The sequence below is a fragment of the Cebidichthys violaceus genome, unplaced genomic scaffold (genome assembly GCF_023349555.1).
Source record: "Cebidichthys violaceus isolate CVI_PGR_0920_01 unplaced genomic scaffold, fCebVio1.0.p SCAF_19, whole genome shotgun sequence".
Taxonomy (NCBI): Eukaryota; Metazoa; Chordata; class Actinopteri; order Perciformes; family Stichaeidae; genus Cebidichthys; species Cebidichthys violaceus.
The window spans coordinates 11335396-11356882 of NW_027176361.1; the positions used below are offsets into that span (position 1 = coordinate 11335396).

The 21487-nt window shown below is 41.4% G+C and overlaps 1 protein-coding gene and 2 non-coding genes across 3 annotated transcripts in view; 1 reads left to right on the top strand and 2 right to left on the bottom strand.

Annotated features, from left to right (window-relative positions):
- Positions 1 to 13553, bottom strand: part of zanl (zonadhesin, like) — a 53305-nt gene extending 39752 nt beyond the window's left edge. The window contains exons 1-27 of the mRNA XM_068713649.1: positions 13491 to 13553; positions 12519 to 12541; positions 10892 to 11038; positions 10463 to 10728; positions 9817 to 9901; positions 9583 to 9735; positions 9262 to 9429; positions 9069 to 9166; positions 8909 to 8987; positions 8398 to 8790; positions 8103 to 8296; positions 7811 to 7952; positions 7224 to 7468; positions 6375 to 6523; positions 6099 to 6227; positions 5791 to 5926; positions 5356 to 5497; positions 4474 to 4670; positions 4124 to 4262; positions 3575 to 3658; positions 3280 to 3473; positions 2988 to 3129; positions 2401 to 2645; positions 1552 to 1700; positions 1276 to 1404; positions 968 to 1103; positions 564 to 705 (exon numbers count right to left, since the gene is read on the bottom strand). Of these exons, the coding sequence (XP_068569750.1) occupies positions 564 to 705; positions 968 to 1103; positions 1276 to 1404; positions 1552 to 1700; positions 2401 to 2645; positions 2988 to 3129; positions 3280 to 3473; positions 3575 to 3658; positions 4124 to 4262; positions 4474 to 4670; positions 5356 to 5497; positions 5791 to 5926; positions 6099 to 6227; positions 6375 to 6523; positions 7224 to 7468; positions 7811 to 7952; positions 8103 to 8296; positions 8398 to 8790; positions 8909 to 8987; positions 9069 to 9166; positions 9262 to 9429; positions 9583 to 9735; positions 9817 to 9901; positions 10463 to 10728; positions 10892 to 11038; positions 12519 to 12541; positions 13491 to 13552 (4168 nt within the window). The 5' untranslated portion in view covers position 13553. The remainder of the gene's footprint in view (positions 1 to 563; positions 706 to 967; positions 1104 to 1275; positions 1405 to 1551; positions 1701 to 2400; positions 2646 to 2987; positions 3130 to 3279; positions 3474 to 3574; positions 3659 to 4123; positions 4263 to 4473; positions 4671 to 5355; positions 5498 to 5790; positions 5927 to 6098; positions 6228 to 6374; positions 6524 to 7223; positions 7469 to 7810; positions 7953 to 8102; positions 8297 to 8397; positions 8791 to 8908; positions 8988 to 9068; positions 9167 to 9261; positions 9430 to 9582; positions 9736 to 9816; positions 9902 to 10462; positions 10729 to 10891; positions 11039 to 12518; positions 12542 to 13490) is intronic.
- Positions 13554 to 19637: 6084 nt separating this feature from the next.
- On the top strand, positions 19638 to 19719 carry trnas-uga (transfer RNA serine (anticodon UGA)). The gene has a single exon. It is a non-coding gene; the product is annotated as a tRNA-Ser (tRNA).
- A 209-nt stretch (positions 19720 to 19928) lies between these two features.
- trnat-agu (transfer RNA threonine (anticodon AGU)) lies at positions 19929 to 20002 on the bottom strand. Its single transcript has one exon. It is a non-coding gene; the product is annotated as a tRNA-Thr (tRNA).
- Between the last annotated feature and the right edge of the window lie 1485 nt (positions 20003 to 21487).

Genomic DNA, 21487 nt, shown 5'->3' on the forward strand with positions numbered 1-21487 from the left:
TCATTTCCTGCTAATGTTGATAACATGCTTTTACTCCGAGTCCTTCAACTAAAACAAAATTTTGTTCAGTCTGAAAATTTTTGGCCATTTGGGATTGATTTCTTATTTTGGGATGCTTGCCAAATACGAGCCCAGATCGAACTAGAAAGACCGCCTCTCAGTTTTACGCCTCCACCATGTTTTATATTGCAGTTTGCATCCATATCTGTCCAAAATGTCATCACTTCATAATTTTCCTCAGTAGACATTGGAGTTAAATTGTCATAATTAGGGTAATTAGCATATCAATTGTTGAAAATGTGCTTTTTGAGGTCACAGTGACCTTTGTCCACCAAATTTTAACCAGTTCATCCTTGAGCCCAAGTGGCCAAGCCCAGTTCCTGAAATATCACGTTCACAATAATGGTATGGATGGACGGACAGACGGACAACCCAAAAATACAACACAAAATAACACCCATGCTGAGCCTTGAGAAGGGGCTCCCTAGTTGCCTATCATGCCCTCCCTACATCCCTCCATCCACCGATCATTTTCTCCATCCGTTCTTTCTCCCAACACTCACGGCAGAAGGTTTCATTCCTCCAGGGTCCGATGTTCACCCCGCGGTCCTGGCATTCGTTGACGTAGGCCTCTATGGCTTCGCACAGAATGGGCTTGGCTCCATCCAGCTCACACAGGTCAAAGACACAGTCCTTGAAGTAATTCTGAACACACACACACACACACACACACACACACACACACACACACACACACACACACACACAGAGTTAGTTGAATGACAATGCCTTACTCTGTCTCCTCATCTACAACCAGAAATTGTAATTTCTGTCTCTTATTTTAATGCATTATTCTCGATGACATCAAAAGTGGGAACCGCTTCGTATTTGTGCGTACTGTATAGGCCTGTGTGTGTGTGTGTGTGTGTGTGTGTGTGTGTGTGTGTGTGTGTGTGAAGTGGCTTACATTTGGGTTGACTTTGGGGTGGCACACAGCGAAGGGACCCTTTTTGTCCAGCAGGATGCCGCAGTATCCTGAGCTCTCATACAGGTCCTGCTCTCCATCACACTCAGTGATGGTGGTGTTGGGTTTTTTGTTACACCTGTCAACACAGACAGACAGTTAGAGAACCTCCGTGTGTTGTTGGTTAGTTTTTGTCACCTAATTCTATCAAAGGGTTGATCGGTGTGTACCCATTCGGTCAGAATGGAATAAATACATCAAACTGCCGTTAAAATACAGACAATCATAAAAACGAATCCAATGCAACTCACTCTGGATCGGTGTTCCAGCTGTGTCCAAAGTCATTGGCATTGTTGGTCAACGATCCATTTGGTTGACGGAAGTCATCTTTGGAATCTCCATCGTAATCTCCACACAGTCCACACAGTTTGTTCTGATAGCTGCAAGAAAATCAGCAAGTTAGTGATTTGAGGAGGTGACAAAAGCAACAATTCAGTCCAAGAGTTTGTGACTAGTTTTCATTCACACCATTACTAGTGCTTTCACTGATTATCAGACTTTATTGTCAGCGTTCAGTCTTTACTCACTCTTTGATCACTTTGATGTCCATGAAGTGGTTTCCATCATAACGAACAGTCACACCAAAGTTCATGGACACAGTGTAGAGCTTTCCTGACTTGAACACAGAGACACCAGGGGCCGGAGTCACTGGCAGGTTTACATTGGTCCCGTTCACCTGTGCGGGGAAAAGCAAGTGCAAATCAGATACTGAGTGATGACTGAGGAAACAGAAACAGTCAATGATTAAAAACTCACTATGTACAGAATCTTAAACTTCAATTAGCAATTGAAAAAGTGTATTTTCTGCAGAGAATTCACATGATTTATGGACATTAGCTCTGGTAAATATGTCATAGATATGAAAATAGTATGATGGTTGTCACCATGCAACCCTGTCTCCTTCAAAATGTGGTTCCTATACAACTTAACTGCATTCTCAATTATATCTTTAGGGAAATATATATTTTCCCAGATTACGGTTGCATTTTTAAACATGATTAACTAAATTTGAACTACAACAAAACTACTCGGTTAGGTTTATTACAACATTGTTTGGCTTTAAGGTATGGACGTCAATTAAAATAATATCAACATCAATTTTTGGTTTCACACGGGACATGATCAGCGGTCTCCTTGGTTAAAGTCCCGTGTCTGTTCCCCCCAACCTCCTCCACACAGGGCTTCCATGAACTATGATTAGAAACGTATTTGTGATACATCTAAAACAAACGTAATCCGGGAGAAAATATTTTTCTCTCGAAATGTGATTGACAATGCAGTTTTGTTGTATAGGAACGCACATTTTAGGAGACCAGGCTGCACCTTGCCACACCGTCTGTTAAAAAACGTAGTTAGTTTCTCCCCTCATTTATTACCTGCACAGTGCCTCCTTTGAGGATGGAGATCTTCACCGTGTGGACATATACATGCACGGCCTTCACATAGGAGATGGTGGGACTGTTAAAACGGTGTTCATTGTCCGCATGGACCTCAAAGTGTGGCAGAGTGGTTTCATTGCAGGGTCGAGACATCAAGTAGCTGCAGTTGCCCATGAAGTTGTATTTGCGTTTGTCAAAGGTGGTGTAGTGGGGATCACCAGTCGCTATGCATGTGGATGTACCTACGGTATGAGAAACTGTATGTTAGCAGTTATTTTGTTAATGCTAAAAAGTAATAAAACAGTAGCACAAGTAGAGAAGAGTCATAAAGTCTGCAAGCTGACTCAGTAATGTCAGTTACACAGCAACGTCTGAGGTTTTCTAACATTAGCTAAAAGAATCCAGCTAAGATACACCAGAACTAGTATCGCTGTAGCAACACATTATATATTTTTGACTGACTGTACGCCCTTGTGTGTGGCCGATGGGAACAGTTTGAAACACGTTTGCCTTCAGATGTGGTTGGACGACTGCAAGTACCAGTTCCTGTAGCAATTCCTTGACAATTTACCAGATATTATTACCTTTAGGATAGCAGCCTGCAACACCGTTGGCCTCCCGACACTCTTCAGTGGGGTCACACGAGTTGTCAACACATTCCAAAGTGTAGTTCCCTGCACAGCGACACAGCTTTGAGCAGCCATCTCCAAATATAATCTCGCCAGGCTAAAACAGAATTGAACAAAGGATCAGCCGTGAGTACCGTGTGTCACTAGAACTACATAGTACAACCTTCTTGTAATGTAATAATTACCATTATATATTTTTACTAAACAGGAATGTATACATATTGGTGTACTAACAAGGATATCTGACCTCATAATAGTTATTCTGGTCATCCAGACAGCCACATTTCTCCAATGGGACACAGCGCCGTCCCTTGAAGACAAACCCTGGCTTGCAGAAGCAGCCACTGATACAGAAGCCAGAGCAGTTGGTGGAAGGTTCCATACAGGTGGGGATACAAGCTGGACCACATTCTATATACTCTGCATCAGGAGGGCATGGTTCTGTACAGCAAAAAGAAAAAGAAATTGGTAGATGGGCAAAATATGTGTAAGAAAGCGTTGAAGATTTGAATAAAGAAAGAAACGTTAAGGACTTGTCATACTTGTTGGCTTTGGAGTAGTTGTTCCAGGAGTTGTTGGTTTGGGTGTAGTTGGTCCAGGAGTTGTTGGTTTAGGTGTAGTCGGGCCTGGAGTTGACGGTTTAGGTGTTGATGGAAGAAGAAGAAGTAGACTGGTTATTCTTTTAACTCGCATTAGGGAGCTGTTGTTCTGAGTGGTAACGGAACAAACTGACCAGATTTTGTTCCAGAAGTATGAAAACCTCAACAAAAATCACAAAACTACAGCTAAACTATGTCATGTGCAACTCATCACCCCATCTTCCACCAAACTTCTAGCTTTGTTGCTCGGTTATGATCATACTGAACCCAAATAGGGGCCCAGTAGTAGTACCCCCCCTTACTCCCTGACATCACATCTTGTTCCCTTGTACCAAAATGTATGTATCGTTAGGTACTCTACTGGAACACGGTTAGCACAAATAATTACAGGCTTTATTCTAAAGCCTTAGTGTTCAATGTGTCTTACTAGTACTTCATAATTCATACCCAGCTCTGTTCATTTGGATGGTGGTGCGTTGGGTGCAAGCTTACTTGTGGGGTAGCAGCCCAGCTCTCCGTCCTGGCTTTTACACTCGTGCATCGGGGGGCATTCAGTGGGCATGCAGGTAATGAAGGGAGCATCACACCTGCACTTCAGCTTACAGTCCTCCACATAGAACTCGTCTCCAGGCTGACACACACACACACACACACACACACACACACACACACACACACACACACACATTAGAGCTGCGTTAGCAGATGAGGAAGCTAAAATCCAAGACCATGATATTCTCACAATGCACAAAACTCCCCCCCCCCCCCCCCCCACACACACACACACACACACACACACACACACCATTCCCTGATGGCTTATCAAACCCACTTCACTGTACCTCATAATACTGGCCGCTGGTGTGTGTGCAGCCACATGAAGTGTTCTTGACGCACTTGCCGGCGCTCAGGATGTAGCCCGGATCACACACACAGGACTCGGAGCAGGGCCCGCCGCAGGAGGGAGGTTTCCCGGTGCACGTCTCCTGACAGGGGTCAGCACAGGGCTCGTAGTGGCTGTTGGGGGGGCAGCTCAGAGCTACAGTAGGGGGGAGGGGAGGGTGAAGTCAGTGATAGCGGTGGCAGAGATATACTGAGACCTTTGATGTTCAAATTAAAATGGTTAAGTGATGTGAAATTATCCTTTTGCTGAGAAAGAAGTCATTTCCTGCTAAGGTTGATAAAATGCTTTTACTCCGAGTCCTTCAACTAAAACAAAATTTTGTTCAGTCTGAAAATTTTGGGCCATTTGGGATTGATTTCTTATTTTGGGATGCTTGCCAAATACGAGCCCAGATCGAACTAGAAAGACCGCCTCTCAGTTTTACGCCTCCACCATGTTTTATATTGCAGTTTGCATCCATATCTGTCCAAAATGTCATCACTTCATAATTTTCCTCAGTAGACATTGGAGTTAAATTGTCATAATTAGGGTAATTAGCATATCAATTGTTGAAAATGTGCTTTTTGAGGTCACAGTGACCTTTGACCACCAAATTTTAACCAGTTCATCCTTGAGCCCAAGTGGCCAAGCCCAGTGCCTGAAATATCACGTTCACAAGAATGGTATGGATGGACGGACAGACGGACAACCCAAAAATACAACACAAAATAACACCCATGCTGAGCCTTGAGAAGGGGCTCCCTAGTTGCCTATCATGCCCTCACTACATCCCTCCATCCACCGATCATTTTCTCCATCCGTTCTTTCACCCAACACTCACGGCAAAAGGTTTCATTCCTCCAGGGTCCGATGTTCACCCCGCGGTCCTGGCATTCGTTGACGTAGGCCTCTATGGCTTCGCACAGAATGGGCTTGGCTCCATCCAGCTCACACAGGTCAAAGACACAATCCTTGAAGTAATTCTGAACACACACACACACACACACACACACACACACACACACACACACACACACACACACACACACACAGAGTTAGTTGAATGACAATGCCTTACTCTGTCTCGAATGACAATGCCTTACTCTGTCTCCTCATCTACAACCAGAAATTGTAATTTCTGTCTCTTATTTTAATGCATTATTCTCGATGACATCAAAAGTGGGAACCGCTTCGTATTTGTGCGTACTGTATAGGCCTGTGTGTGTGTGTGTGTGTGTGTGTGTGTGTGTGTGTGTGTGTGTGTGAAGTGGCTTACATTTGGGTTGACTTTGGGGTGGCACACAGCGAAGGGACCCTTTTTGTCCAGCAGGATGCCGCAGTATCCTGAGCTCTCATACAGGTCCTGCTCTCCATCACACTCAGTGATGGTGGTGTTGGGTTTTTTGTTACACCTGTCAACACAGACAGACAGTTAGAGAACCTCCGTGTGTTGTTGGTTAGTTTTTGTCACCTAATTCTATCAAAGGGTTGATCGGTGTGTACCCATTCGGTCAGAATGGAATAAATACATCAAACTGCCGTTAAAATACAGACAATCATAAAAACGAATCCAATGCAACTCACTCTGGATCGGTGTTCCAGCTGTGTCCAAAGTCATTGGCATTGTTGGTCAACGATCCATTTGGTTGACGGAAGTCATCTTTGGAATCTCCATCGTAATCTCCACACAGTCCACACAGTTTGTTCTGATAGCTGCAAGAAAATCAGCAAGTTAGTGATTTGAGGAGGTGACAAAAGCAACAATTCAGTCCAAGAGTTTGTGACTAGTTTTCATTCACACCATTACTAGTGCTTTCACTGATTATCAGACTTTATTGTCAGCGTTCAGTCTTTACTCACTCTTTGATCACTTTGATGTCCATGAAGTGGTTTCCATCATAACGAACAGTCACACCAAAGTTCATGGACACAGTGTAGAGCTTTCCTGACTTGAACACAGAGACACCAGGGGCCGGAGTCACTGGCAGGTTTACATTGGTCCCGTTCACCTGTGCGGGGAAAAGCAAGTGCAAATCAGATACTGAGTGATGACTGAGGAAACAGAAACAGTCAATGATTAAAAACTCACTATGTACAGAATCTTAAACTTCAATTAACAATTGAAAAAGTGTATTTTCTGCAGAGAATTCACATGATTTATGGACATTAGCTCTGGTAAATATGTCATAGATATGAAAATAGTATGATGGTTGTCACCATGCAACCCTGTCTCTTTCAAAATGTGGTTCCTATACAACTTAACTGCATTCTCAATTATGTCTTTAGGGAAATATATATTTTCCCAGATTACGGTTGCATTTTTAAACATGATTAACTAAATTTGAACTACAACAAAACTTCTCGGTTAAGTTTATTACAACATTGTTTGGCTTTAAGGTATGGACGTCAATTAAAATAATATCAACATCAATTTTTGGTTTCACACGGGACATGATCAGCGGTCTCCTTGGTTAAAGTCCCGTGTTTGTTCCCCCCAACCTCCTCCACACAGGGCTTCCATGAACTATGATTAGAAACGTATTTGTGATACATCTAAAACAAATGTAATCCGGGAGAAAATATTTTTCTCTCGAAATGTGATTGACAATGCAGTTTTGTTGTATAGGAACGCACATTTTAGGAGACCAGGCTGCACCTTGCCACACCGTCTGTTAAAAAACGTAGTTAGTTTCTCCCCTCATTTATTACCTGCACAGTGCCTCCTTTGAGGATGGAGATCTTCACCGTGTGGACATATACATGCACGGCCTTCACATAGGAGATGGTGGGACTGTTAAAACGGTGTTCATTGTCCGCATGGACCTCAAAGTGTGGCAGAGTGGTTTCATTGCAGGGTCGAGACATCAAGTAGCTGCAGTTGCCCATGAAGTTGTATTTGCGTTTGTCAAAGGTGGTGTAGTGGGGATCACCAGTCGCTATGCATGTGGATGTACCTACGGTATGAGAAACTGTATGTTAGCAGTTATTTTGTTAATGCTAAAAAGTAATAAAACAGTAGCACAAGTAGAGAAGAGTCATAAAGTCTGCAAGCTGACTCAGTAATGTCAGTTACACAGCAACGTCTGAGGTTTTCTAACATTAGCTAAAAGAATCCAGCTAAGATACACCAGAACTAGTATCGCTGTAGCAACACATTATATATTTTTGACTGACTGTACGCCCTTGTGTGTGGCCGATGGGAACAGTTTGAAACACGTTTGCCTTCAGATGTGGTTGGACGACTGCAAGTACCAGTTCCTGTAGCAATTCCTTGACAATTTACCAGATATTATTACCTTTAGGATAGCAGCCTGCAACACCGTTGGCCTCCCGACACTCTTCAGTGGGGTCACACGAGTTGTCAACACATTCCAAAGTGTAGTTCCCTGCACAGCGACACAGCTTTGAGCAGCCATCTCCAAATATAATCTCGCCAGGCTAAAACAGAATTGAACAAAGGATCAGCCGTGAGTACCGTGTGTCACTAGAACTACATAGTACAACCTTCTTGTAATGTAATAATTACCATTATATATTTTTACTAAACAGGAATGTATACATATTGGTGTACTAACAAGGATATCTGACCTCATAATAGTTATTCTGGTCATCCAGACAGCCACATTTCTCCAATGGGACACAGCGCCGTCCCTTGAAGACAAACCCTGGCTTGCAGAAGCAGCCACTGATACAGAAGCCAGAGCAGTTGGTGGAAGGTTCCATACAGGTGGGGATACAAGCTGGACCACATTCTATATACTCTGCATCAGGAGGGCATGGTTCTGTACAGCAAAAAGAAAAAGAAATTGGTAGATGGGCAAAATATGTGTAAGAAAGCGTTGAAGATTTGAATAAAGAAAGAAACGTTAAGGACTTGTCATACTTGTTGGCTTTGGAGTAGTTGTTCCAGGAGTTGTTGGTTTAGGTGTCGATGGACCGGGAGTTGATGGTTTAGGTGTGGATGGACCAGGAGTTGTTGGTTTAGGTGTGGATGGACCAGGAGTTGATGGTTTAGGTGTGGATGGACCAGGAGTTGATGGTTTAGGTGTAGTTGGGCCTGGAGTTGATGGTTTAGGTGTGGATGGACCAGGAGTTGATGGTTTAGGTGTAGTTGGGCCTGGAGTTGATGGTTTAGGTGTGGATGGACCAGGAGTTGATGGTTTTGGTGTAGTTGGGCCTGGAGTTGATGGTTTAGGTGTGGATGGACCGGGAGTTGTTGGATTTGGTGTGATTGGTCCTGGAGTTGTTACCGGTGGTAGAGGAGTTGTTGGCTGAGCTAGAAATGAAAAATAAAGAGTTTCTTATAAAAAACATCTGTCATTGACACAGCATATGCATATTATTATTTGTATGGTGCAGAGAGTAACTTGAATTCCCTCTGTTCAGTTTCTAACCTTTGCAGGTCATGACACACACAGCATCAACAGCAATATCGGTTTTAGGAGTTTCTCCAAAGGTACCCACAATCACAAACTGAAATACATAAAAATGGGACAAGAAAGTTAATGTAAACTTATGCAAATACACAGAGACAGATATTGTTCAGGTATTTACCTGAATGGAAGCAGCTCCCAAGTACCGGACCTCAGCGGGCTTCCAGCCCTGACCCTGGTTACCCTTTACAGTGTATAAAGAAGGTCCAAGGCTTCCATCTGGTAAACAGAAAAACAAATTCAAACGAAACAAACGCATTAATGCTGTCTGTGTTCCTGTCTGTATGGACATTACGATAAATGCAATCTTTTACCTGTGGTGACGGTGTGGACGCTGAGCTCCATGGTGCTGCTGGTGCCGTACAAGTAGTAGTGGAAGGTGAGGTCCAGACATCCAGTGGAGGAGGTTATTAGAGTACTTGTGATCTGAGACTTGGCTCCAGGGATGGTCTCCATAGAATCCATCAACATGTATAAGCCCACTATGTATGGAAGGATCAAAATAAACAATTGTCATGTTGGTAAGAATAAATCAAAATCAAATCAAATGAAGTATATGGCAAAATTCATACAAAGTCAATGAAAAGTGTGTTGAGATTTTTTTAAGTTAGCAAAAAAAAAGAAAAACCACATACATCCAGGTTTGGAGAAGTCATCATCAGGCCCGGTGCCTTCAGTTTCAGTTGACCCAGCCCACTGGTCAAAGCCAAATATATCAGGATTCTCAGTTTGAGTCGTCCACCCACACAACTCTCCAACAACGTCAAAATCACAGCCAGACACACAAGCTGTGAACAAAACATTTGGACAATCAGTGATACAGCAATTTGTGTTTGTGCCATGGGGTGTGAGTGTGTGTGTAAGCTTACCGGGACACGCTCCTTCAGTGATGACGATGTTGTCCAGAGCTGTGTCACAGGAAGAACCGAAGCCTCTCTGAGCCTCAAACACAATCTATAGACACAGAGCACACGTTATCACCCTACATGATACAAATACAGCAATTGTACTTTGCACATGAGTTGTAGATTGATTTCAGTTTTGTAATCTGGTTAGATTGAATTCATTATTGTGGCAATTAACTCAGTAAGTCAGTTGTTGCTCATTTAGCTCAACGCTATAGTCTTTCTTTCACAAAACAGTAAGTGTGTTTCCATCCATTGTTTTAGTTTTCCGATTTAATTAGTGATTTTTAGAAATACCAATGTATTGGGGTCCTGAGTGACCCCAGTCAAAAGCACCCAATTTAGCATATGTGGCTTTTATAGATGTAACTATTTATTGAGTTCATGTTTGCTATTGGTCCCAATTTAAAGTCTGTGCGTTAGGAAGGTCTGGCAAAGCCATCCAGACTTAATTGGGGGGAAACCCGAGACAAGTGTATTTGAAAAATGATTTAGAAAAATTAACTTTTTGTTTTACTTGACTGACAGTGTGCTTTTTTAATGCAATGCACCTGTCAGTACTTAATGGTGAATTTTGGACAAAAAAATATATATATTTCATGACACTCACAGTGACGCTCTGACTGCTGAGTTTGGACACGGTGACAGAGCCCTTCAGCCAGGATGGACTCTGGATACCCATCTTCTTCCAGACCTCGTCCTCACCGGTGGGCTTCTTGGCCCGAACGCTCAACACATTGTGATTGTCTGATCCGTACATGTAGTATCGGAACTGGACACAGATCTGAGAGGCCGATGATGAGAGGGCAGGGCTCAGCAGACGGGCTTTCTGTCCATTAGCCACATTGTCACACTCATGGTAGATATAGTAGCCCGCTGCAGACAGATTGAGACAAAAGAAGACGTGTATTGAGTCATAATTCAGTGTTTCCATCTTAAGACTCTCAATTAACCTCAATCATGGCCTGGTCACCACTATTGATTACACTAATTGTACAGAAATTGGATATTTCAGATAAACCATTCATTCAAGACTGACCTCCATCAGGGTAGTCTCCACTGGGGCCAGTGCCAGGTGTCGGGGTTAAACCTGTGTGTCGGGTCCAGTCACCGTTGTCTGTGATGTCCTGACTGAAACTGCAGAATGGTTCACTGTCCTGGTTAAAGTCACAGGAAGTCAGCACTACTGTTGGAGAAACACAAACACGACACAGGGAGATAGACAAATGGATATCGCAGGCGTCAATAACAGCAATTGATATAATTTACCACCAGTGGTCATTGCAATGAATTATTTATTGCAGCTATTAGGAAGATCTCGCCTTTTGAGTTTCTTGGCCAATATAAGATTAGTGGTTCTAAAAACAAAGATGGATTGATGAGAATAGGTCAGAAGACACAAAGACACAAACTTTAAAAAATGTTGATCTTGGCAATGTCCTCAAGTTTGGAAATCTAATGCCAGCATCTATGCTGGTGTAACCCATTGGAAAATAGTTACTATAACATTTAGAATAATCTCCATTCACTAGTCATTATTTTTATTTTATTAATAGCCACATCTTTTATTTTATTCCCCTTTATTTTATTCTGTATTTAATACATTTTCAGTTTTAGCTCAAAGGATCTAATTTGGCATCAGTGAGTGTTCTATTGGAAGAAACTTTACAACAAACAAACTTATTGGTTCAAGGTGGAATAATGAATTGCCATAGGTGGAAAAATAACACAAGTCCTGCCTCCTTCACTCAGGTTAGAGTGATATTACACATGAAACATTACTTGTACTTGATGCAAAAACTATTTGAGCATTTAAGAGTTCAGTCAGCTATTAAAACGACCCCGAGAACACCGGACCATTAGCCACATGCTACTAGCTCTGTGAATTAGCACAGCCCTCGCGGTGCTTTAGCCACTGAGTTGTAGCTCAAATTTTAATACAATGCAGCATTTCTCTAACCGTAGAGGGGAATGAGAATATTTGTGTGTAATATTAGCATGTGTGTTATTCATGTGAATAGAGATGGGAATTATTCTTCAGAATTTGCTGCCGCTGTGCAGTGACCACGAGGGGTCAGTATTGTACAGGGACGCTTATGTTCACACTGTGAGCCACCCATGGGAGCGCCTGGATTGAGGACCCTTACGGTTCTTCACCCGGCCTGCTGTCAGTGTGGTAGGAGTGAGGCCTCAAAGAACAATTAAACATAACGTTCTTCTTATTTTTGGGAGGAGATGTATTTTATTTAGGGTGCATCCCCTTTCAGAGACAGTTCAAACAGAATAAGATTGAATGCTGTTCTATATTCTTCAAACCTGTACCTCTGTGTTCTGTTTACTCATTTATCCGATTAGGAATCCAGACACTGGTCCAGTTTTATAGTGCTCTGAGTGAGGACTGATATCCCCCTGTAGTGTTCTGGGTGTGTGTGTGTGTGTGTCTGATCCGTGTTAACACACCTGCACAGTGTAAACGTGTTTGTATGTTACGGACAGTGAAGAAAAGGAGCTGTAAAGAGGTAAAGTCCACGTCCATGCTGTGGACAGTGTGGTGGAGTCACATGTCATGCTACTGTCTCAGCACTGTGCCATCCAACTTCCACAAATAATCAGATTTAGATTCTAGAAAATACACAGGATTTATTGCATGATGAAAACAAACCTACCATCTCTCTGTGTTGTCTGCAGGCTGTAAAAGAGAGAGAGAGAGAGAGAGAGAGAGAGAGAGAGAGAGAGAGAGAGAGAGAGAGAGAGACAGATTCAGATTTGTTTGTCAAGTTTGGTTAAAAGCACCTTGTTTCCCTTCGATATCAAAAACATTGCCACGGATGAATTCATTAAAATACTTTAAGGATCACATCTGTGGCTGCAATCATCAACGTGAGACGGTTCCCTTTCTCGTTAATTATAACAGGTTCAATTCATCAAAAGAAACAATAATAATTGTGACCCATGTGTGAGCGTGCGAGAGCCCTGTCGGACTTGAGAAACGAGACACTGCTACCATATAAGAGCAGTTGATATGAAGTGTAATGTAACTGCATGAGATGATCATTATGTCATTATGTACAATAAAGTGCCCATAAAGTCACTATTGCTCAATCAAGGCACCATCTTTATATGGATTTAAAATGAATTCACACTGATAAGACAGAACAGAAGTTCCCAACGCGAGCGTCTGGAACCTCAGGAAGACAATTAACAAGATAAGAAAGAAATATATATATATATATATATATATATATATATATATATATATATATATATATATATATATATATATATATACATATATATATATATATATATATATATGTTTGCAACACAATTTGGTATTTGTTTAAAATTAAAAAAATATATTTATATATATATAATTAAAATTAAATAAAATTCCAGTCCAAACACAGGTAACTCTTCTGAATAAAAGGCACAATGCTGAAATCTGAATAATTAGCATTGTTTAAGGTTAGTGGACTGACAGAAAAGGAATTATTCACCGTTTAAAAAAGAATTGTGAAACATTTAGAAATGTATTGCTTTATGTATTGCAGCTAATTTTCGAATTGTTGGTATGCCAAAATCATAAATCATGTAAGAAGTGATGTGTCATGTTGGATGTGATATTTTTGGGGACTCACCTGTGCTCTGCCTGTCCTCCACACATCCACAGGAGCAGGATTAGAAACTTTAGTGTATCCATGGCTAACTGTTAGTTAGCAGCGAGGAAGACAGAGGGACGGAGCAGAGGACTTTATATAGAGGGCTAGGATGGTACGGTGGGGGGGGGGGGGGGGGGGGGGGGATGGATGCTGAATTCTTGCATTACTTGATGTCGCAAAATGCGTAAATGAGTAACCGTTGGTGATAGGGACAGGGTGTGTTTTCGTTGTGTGTGATTTTGTAGGTGTGTATCTGAGCTTGGGTGTGTGTTTGTGTTTGTGTGTGTGTGTGTGCTTTTTGACCTCTCAGCAGTTCACAGGGTGGGTGGGGATGCCCATCAAACACTATATTACAAATAACCAACTTGCACTGTGAGACATTATAGAGCTCATTGTGTAATAAACAGAACACTTTGATCACATGGACACACCTTTTCATGATGTACAATATATTGACGTGTGTGAGAAGAAGGCTCGTCTCTATCTGTGTGTGAAATGGAAATACAGTAACACTGTATCCATTTGACTCGAGTCACATATTTAATGACTTTATAAAAAAACAATTGCAACTCGACATGGACTTAAACACCAATGACTCTTGACTTCACATGGACTTGACTATACTTGTCACCTTCCCCCAGGCCCAAATATGAAAAAGTGTATTTAAAAAGTGCAATTAATGTACCGTGATTTCATGAATCGACTCACGTTGAAGCCGTTCACTCCTAGCAAGTCAACACCAAATCATTTTATTTTTTTTATGGCAAAAGTTCAGTCACACTTTTTTTGTTTGAACAAAAAAAAACATGATGGAGTTTAACATGACATTAGATTTTATGACTTGCTGAGGACCCGAAACACAAAGTTTAGGACTTGACTTGGGACTTGACTTGGGACATGACTTGGGACTTGATTGGGACATGACTTGGGACTTGATTGGGACATAACTTGGGACATAACTTGGGACTTGACTTGGGCCTTGATTGGGACATAACTTGGGACTTGATTGGGACATAACTTGGGACTTGACTTGGGACTTGACTTGGGACTTGATTGGGACATAACTTGGGACTTGATTGAGACATAACTTGGGACTTGACTTGGGACTTGATTGGGACATAACTTGGGACATGGCTTGGGACTTCAGTGCAAAGACTTGAGACTTACGTGTGACTTGCAAAACCAGGACTTGGTCCCACCTCATCTCTTTTGGCTTTTGATCAATTTATCTAAGCATTTTTGTGTTAATTATTATCATTGAAATGCAGAAAGAAGAAATAGAATGTGGAGTTGTTACTTGAGGCGTTACAGGGTTGAACTGATGAGGGCGTCGTCTGTCTCGGCCTTCTTACATTTACAGCCTTGTTGCTTTCGTTACGCTGCGTTACTTAGACACAATTCAAATTGTTGTTAAACGTTGTTTTCCATAGCAACCAGGCAGACTTAACTTTCCATGTGTACTTTGATCTCGGGTTTACTCCATCACCAGTGATGCTCACAATGCCGAGGGTTATCTGTGAAAGTGAGATCTAATCGCTGCAGGCCCATGCTGTTGGGTTTAGTGTTTAAATCACCTACGTCTTGTATAAGCCTGACTCTGACTCTGACTCTGGTTGTTTCAGTACACTCAGAAAATCTCACATTTGATATTTGATGAAGGAATTTGATTGATGGCATGTTTGTACTTCTGTGCTTGTGTTGACCCTCACTCACACAATACATTCCCTCACCATCACATCATGCAAAAGTTTTTAGGAAAATCTCTTTATTCATATGATTATTTACAGCCACCATGTGCAGGATGAAGGAGACACTTGTAGTCCTTTCAAATCGTTTGAACATGAACTACGCTGACCATCTCTCTAAGGTGATGAGTTCTTATTGGTGACGAGAAAACACAGAGAGCCAATCACAGAGCTGCAAAGTAGAAGTAATTATGAGGAGTTCTGAAATATTTGACTGTGGTAAAATTCCAAATGCAGGGAAATTGCACCACGACGATGTTTGAGGAGAGACGTTTTCATTGTAAACTCTATAAAGACCACACAAGAACCTGGGGCCCTGAGGTTCTGGGGCCCTGAGGTTCTGGGGCCGTTGGTAATCCAAGCTGGGGACTCAGCAGAGTGCAGCCAGTATTTGAATATAGGGTGGTTTCTTTTTCTGTTTTCTGATCTTTACATCTTTTCTAATCGCATTGGTGTGATGAATGCACGTCCGTCACACTGTGTCCTCTCTTATGTTTGAACAGCTATGAGTGCAAAGCTCTTTTGATGAATGCTGGAATTTTCCCAGCTTACTGTGACACTTTTGACTATATGGATCGACCGACTAAAAATTATAAATAATACCATGCATCATTTCAAAATGAGTAAAAACATGTGAATAATAAACAAGCAGTCCTCCTTTTTGTCTTGTCAGAGATTGTCGGAGCAGCATGTAAAAATTACACATACAAATATCATAAAATCCAAGATACTCTGTAGGTGGAGATTGGACTTCACAATCATACAAAGAACACACATGAGTCAGTTATCTGGGTGCGTGTGTGGAAGTCCTAAAGTCGTAAAGATACTGGGCTGGGAGGAAACTCCTCCAAAGTGAGGTGAGGGCATTTGTATTGGTATTCATCATGACAGAGGGAATCCTGTGTACTTTCTGAGGGTTGTGGTTGAAATCTGCTATATTTTAGCTTTCTTTAAATTAGGTTATTTTTGAGTATATTGTGCCAAGGGGAGTAGCAGAATATACATTTTCGGGAGGACTTGTGTGTGTTGTATTCATCACTGCATGTGTTTGCACTTTGCTGACATGATTTAATGACATGATTGATCACCGTGTCGTCAGCATGGTACTCTAAGTGTCTGGCTCAATAAGGAAATGGTGTAGGGCCTAAAGTTCAAGAGCAACTGTGCTAAGTGAGCAGTGGGGAAAACTGACGATTGAAACGCAAATATTTAATGAATGCGGATTTGTTCTGGGAGGCGCATTTTCTCAAATATATGAAAACCATGTGAATCAGTGGAAGGAAAGCTCCCTGCTCATTAAAGACCAAACATACTGTATGTTCATAGATCTGCAGTACAGTGGAGGACTCATTTGCACCATCGCATGAAAAACGTGTTATGTAAGGCAGCCTAGAGGGTATTTCATCACGTTTGTTTTGTCCACTAGAAAGGCACCTTAGCCTAGAGCAGGGGTCAGCAACCTTTACTATCCAAAGAGCCATTTTGCCCTATTTTTCACCAAATAAATTTTGTCTGGAGTGTTAAGAATTTAAGTTTAGAAGCATGTTTAGGATGATTAAAAACACACCTTGAGGAATGTATTAAATCCTACAATGTATTAAAATGTCACAGGATATTGATTTGTGGAATGTATTATATGTTTACAGTATATTTACTTGAAGAAGACAGTATATGTGTATCATGTGTTTACCTATTGGATGTATGAACTAAATGTATAGTGATGAGCTGTGAGGGAGAGACAGGGATTTTGAGAGAGGCTTTACAGATACTACCGTGACCATATGGTGATGAGTTTCAAGAGGCCGACTACAGGAATGCTGAAAGGTGTGAACACAGCGGGGGAAGGACAAGCAGAGATGTTGAGGAACACAGCCCTATGGAACGAGGGGCGGACCGGGCCAAGGAGGTCAACCGAGAGTGGACACTGTGCGAAGCCAGGAGGGAACAGTTGGATTTCAGCCAATCACAGAGCTGATAATGGACTTTTACAGTTTCAGGAGGAAACTGTAGAGTATAAGACATTGTTGCCGAGGATTTCCCTGGAGTAATCGACGCTGCCATTTTGCAGTAAACCAGGGGACTGGCCTGCTGGGTGGAGCGTGATTTAACTCTGATCCGCGGAACATATTGTATCGATAGTGTACTTCAGTTTGTAATTGTTTAACTTCTGTTAGTTATTAAATACTTTTGATTGTAAATCGGAACCAGCTGGTTATTTGATACGACTCTGTTGACGAAAAGTACAGTAGAGAGCGTGAGCTGCGGCCTTCCATAGTGAGAGAGGTAGAATCCCAACAGGAGCCGCAAAAGCTATTTGATATTACAGCTTATAAAGTTTTATATATAGTTACATTATATATATATATACAAAAACTATAGTTTGTTTTATTTATGAAATTATAGAACAAGAATAAACAATTCTTGACATTTTATTGCTATTTCACCTGTTATAACAATATCAAACTCTTATAAAGAGGAGAAAAAACTTCGGGAGAAATCGCTCTTTTTCGCTCATCTCTCATTTCCAGCAAATGTGTGCTTGTTCTGGAAGTGTCTTTCAACATAAATTTTTTTGTTGTTTGCTAATTTCTCGCAACATTTCAAGCATACAGGTAAGCCAGCATCATTGGCAGTGAAAGCAAATTAAAACGTCTATGCAGAAATAAACTTTTCTCCATGACTTTTATTTTTTGGGGGATTTATCCATTGATGGTGTAGCCGAGCCTTAACGTTGCGCCAATACTTTATGATAATAATAAAATAATAAACACAGGGCTCCGTAATCTGTGCCAAAACAGCAGCAACTTTATTCACTTCTCCCACACTTCACCAGAACCCCTTTTTTCTTCTTCCGTCTCATCCTCCACAATAAAAGCACCAAACACATACACAGGAACACTGCTTCCAAGAGAGCTCTTAACGTGCTCAACATAATAGCTTACAATAGTTTACCGAGGACAGAGGTCTGCAAATCATAATTAGCTTGACAGCAACGTGATTCACATTTTAGTTGACAAACTATTTTTTATTTTAAAACAAACATTTTTTATTTTGGCGGCGTGTCCAGCGGCGTAACCAGCCCTACGGAGCGGACTTCCTGTTTACACCGGCACCCACCCGCATGCCCAGTGTACGTGAATAGTCACGTGATATTCGTTTTCAGACGTTTTAGTTTGGACGGAGATTATTTCGAAAACGATGCTGAAACGCCGTGTGGACGGAGATCGTTTTCGTTAGTGTGGATGTAGCCTCAGGGAGCCGCAACAGAGGGGCTGAAGAGCCGCATGCGGCTCCGGAGCCGTGGGTTGCCAACCCCTGGCCTAGAGGGTACTACATTATGTTTTCTCCACTAGAAAGGCACCTTAGCCTATAGAGGGTACTACATTATGTTTTGTCCACTAGAAAGGCTATAGATTCAACATTCTAAATATAGAGAGAACATGATCAGCCGACTGCATGATAGGCGTCCATGGAAACACCCTGAGGGAGAGCTGATCAGCTGATGAATCACTGATCTTTGTACCAACATACAACTCACTTCTCCTAGCAACAAATTGGGTGTGGCTCAGAGATGACCATGATTATTTAAGCAAAGCGCATGTGAAAATGCATATAATAATAATTTGAATTGTCATGGCTACGTCTTATTGAAGACATATCTTACTAAGGACGGGCATTGTGGACAGATATTGCCTGAAGTCACTCAAATACTCAAGAAGTGTTGGGCTTCCTTTTAAATTAAACATCCTTTTTTTTCACAGATCTTGAATGAGACTACCTAATCCACAAGGAAGTGAAGGGTGGGTGTTCATTCTTGCATGTCATGGCAATACATTTATTGCCAGCAATTAATTAAGGGTGTTTTAATGAATATTACTTTAAGCCTCGTGGAGATCCTAGCAAGAGGAGTTTGGGAAAGTAAGGTATATTGGCTCCTGCAATATTATTAGTTGTGTCTCTAATAAAGCACATATAGTTGTATGAGTTCACACAGTGTCTCTGTTGTGCATCAAAGGACACCTTTTAGATGTACTGTTGATCATCTTGTGAGGTCTCTGGTTTACATTGGGTTTGTCATAGTTTATTATTTCCTAGAAAAAAAATTTAATATTAAGATGGGCAGAGTTGTGGGTGTGTTTAGTTTGAGGTTCTGTTAATTTTAACTCATTTATTTATTGTTGGGTAGTTTCATCTACAGCAATGCATCACGTTCTATAAGGTCATTATATTTTACTTATGAAGAGTAAACCGTTTACAATTACCATTGCCGTTTTGCTTAGCAATGGCGAGGAAAGAGGAATGAAAAAGAATACGCTGTCAATTCACAGTACGTACTTTTGTATGTGTTAAAAAGTAAATGTATGACGTCTTGTATTCACTGGCTGCGATGGCCGAGTGGTTAAGGCGTTGGACTTGAAATCCAATGGGATCTTCCCGCGCAGGTTCGAACCCTGCTCGCAGCGTATTTTAGAGCTTGATCGCGGAAATTACATTTTTTCTAGTAGCAGGAAATCCTTGAAGGAAGATTGAATATTCCCTCATATTCATTCTATGGGTATAAAGTGTCGTTGTTAACAACAATGTCCAGTGGATGTAGTGTTTATATATTATACAGTCTATGGTAAATATGAACAGTAATATGAACAAAACAGCGACTTCCGGTGTGAACAAAAGGCACCGCTGGGATTCGAACCCAGGATCTCCTGTTTACTAGACAGGCGCTTTAACCAACTAAGCCACGGCGCCGCCTATCTGACGGCTCCGATATAACAACTTATATATAAGGTATGGATGCACACGTGACGCTGTTTTGACTTTTTGTAGTTGCATGTTTGTTTATACGCACTCAGTTCAGAGCCTCGGTTTGCTTGTCACGGCAGACGGACTTGAAATAGATCGTATTCGGGCTGGACGGGCTCACAGTTCTGTTGTTCTGTAGTAACTAAATGCTACCACAGAGTGACGCTAAGAAGCCATAAGATTAACATTGTAGGCTTTCTGTGCAACTTTCATTATCCTGACTGGAAGACGTCAATCTGCTTACATTGTAACAGACAGCACCGCCTGTCGCTGCCACGCCGTTTATTTTTTATTTCTTATCCATCGCAGAGTTGCATCATTTCAAAAAGCACATGCTTACACAATCCACATTAATGTCTGGAAAGTGAGAAGTAACCTTCAGTGACTACATGAAGTTATGAGTGATACAAATATTCTACATGCTGAACATTTCTTAGAAACAGAACACACATATTTTCTCCTGTGTGTAACTTTCATTATCCATGAGTTACTTCCTGTTACTAATCACCCCCAAACCACCAGGCCACTCATCTTCCTCCTCTCTAACCACGCTCAGTCTCTATTATTTTCTATTATTGGAACATTCCCTGTTTGGAATGTACACGTCATATAAGCCTCACAGTGTCAAATATAGAATATTCTGTTTGGTAGGTGATTGTGATCATCCATCCGCATGCAAATATATGATATTCTGACAGCTTACATTAGAAATCACATTGTACATTCTTTTTCTTTCTTTTTTTTTTTGGGTCTCATTTCCTGTTTTGTTTTTATTTTTACCAGTTGTCAAATCCCAATGTCCCCTCTTACGGACTCAAGGACTTTGAGTCGCGCTCCCGCGAAGTCTGTGAGGGTTTAGGGATGTCCCACTGTCAAATCCTCAAGTGTTTGAGGGCTCTCTGGCAGACATTTTGATCCCTTTATGAACCCTTTCCGTAAGTCAGCATGGTATGCTGACTTAGTTACTTACTTGTAACTAAGTCAGCATACTTACTTGTTGCAGCAAAGTGCTGTCCCATTCATATTTATATCATTTCGAGCCCTTGCAGCCTCTCACACTCAACCACTCACCAGGTGACGTCAGTTAAGTCCTTGCGGGTTCAGGGCTTAGGGTTTAGGGAGGACATTGGGATTTGGCCAGAGTCTTCACTTCCTGCCCTTGTGTGTTTCCCCACTTGTGTGTTTTCAGAAGCAGAACAAAATATTTAAACCCCCTAAAAAAAAAAGCCCCACTTAAATTATTCAGTATTAGTTTAAATGAGCGCTATATTTAGAATATATGCTGTCAGACAGCTCATTCTGACAGGGAACAGTACTGACCGTAATAAACTGGCCCTACCTCAAACATCCAAACTATCGCTTTACTGAATAAACAAATATGAGAATATGAGAGGTCTGTGTTTTACCTGCATGATGGATACGAATCATTAT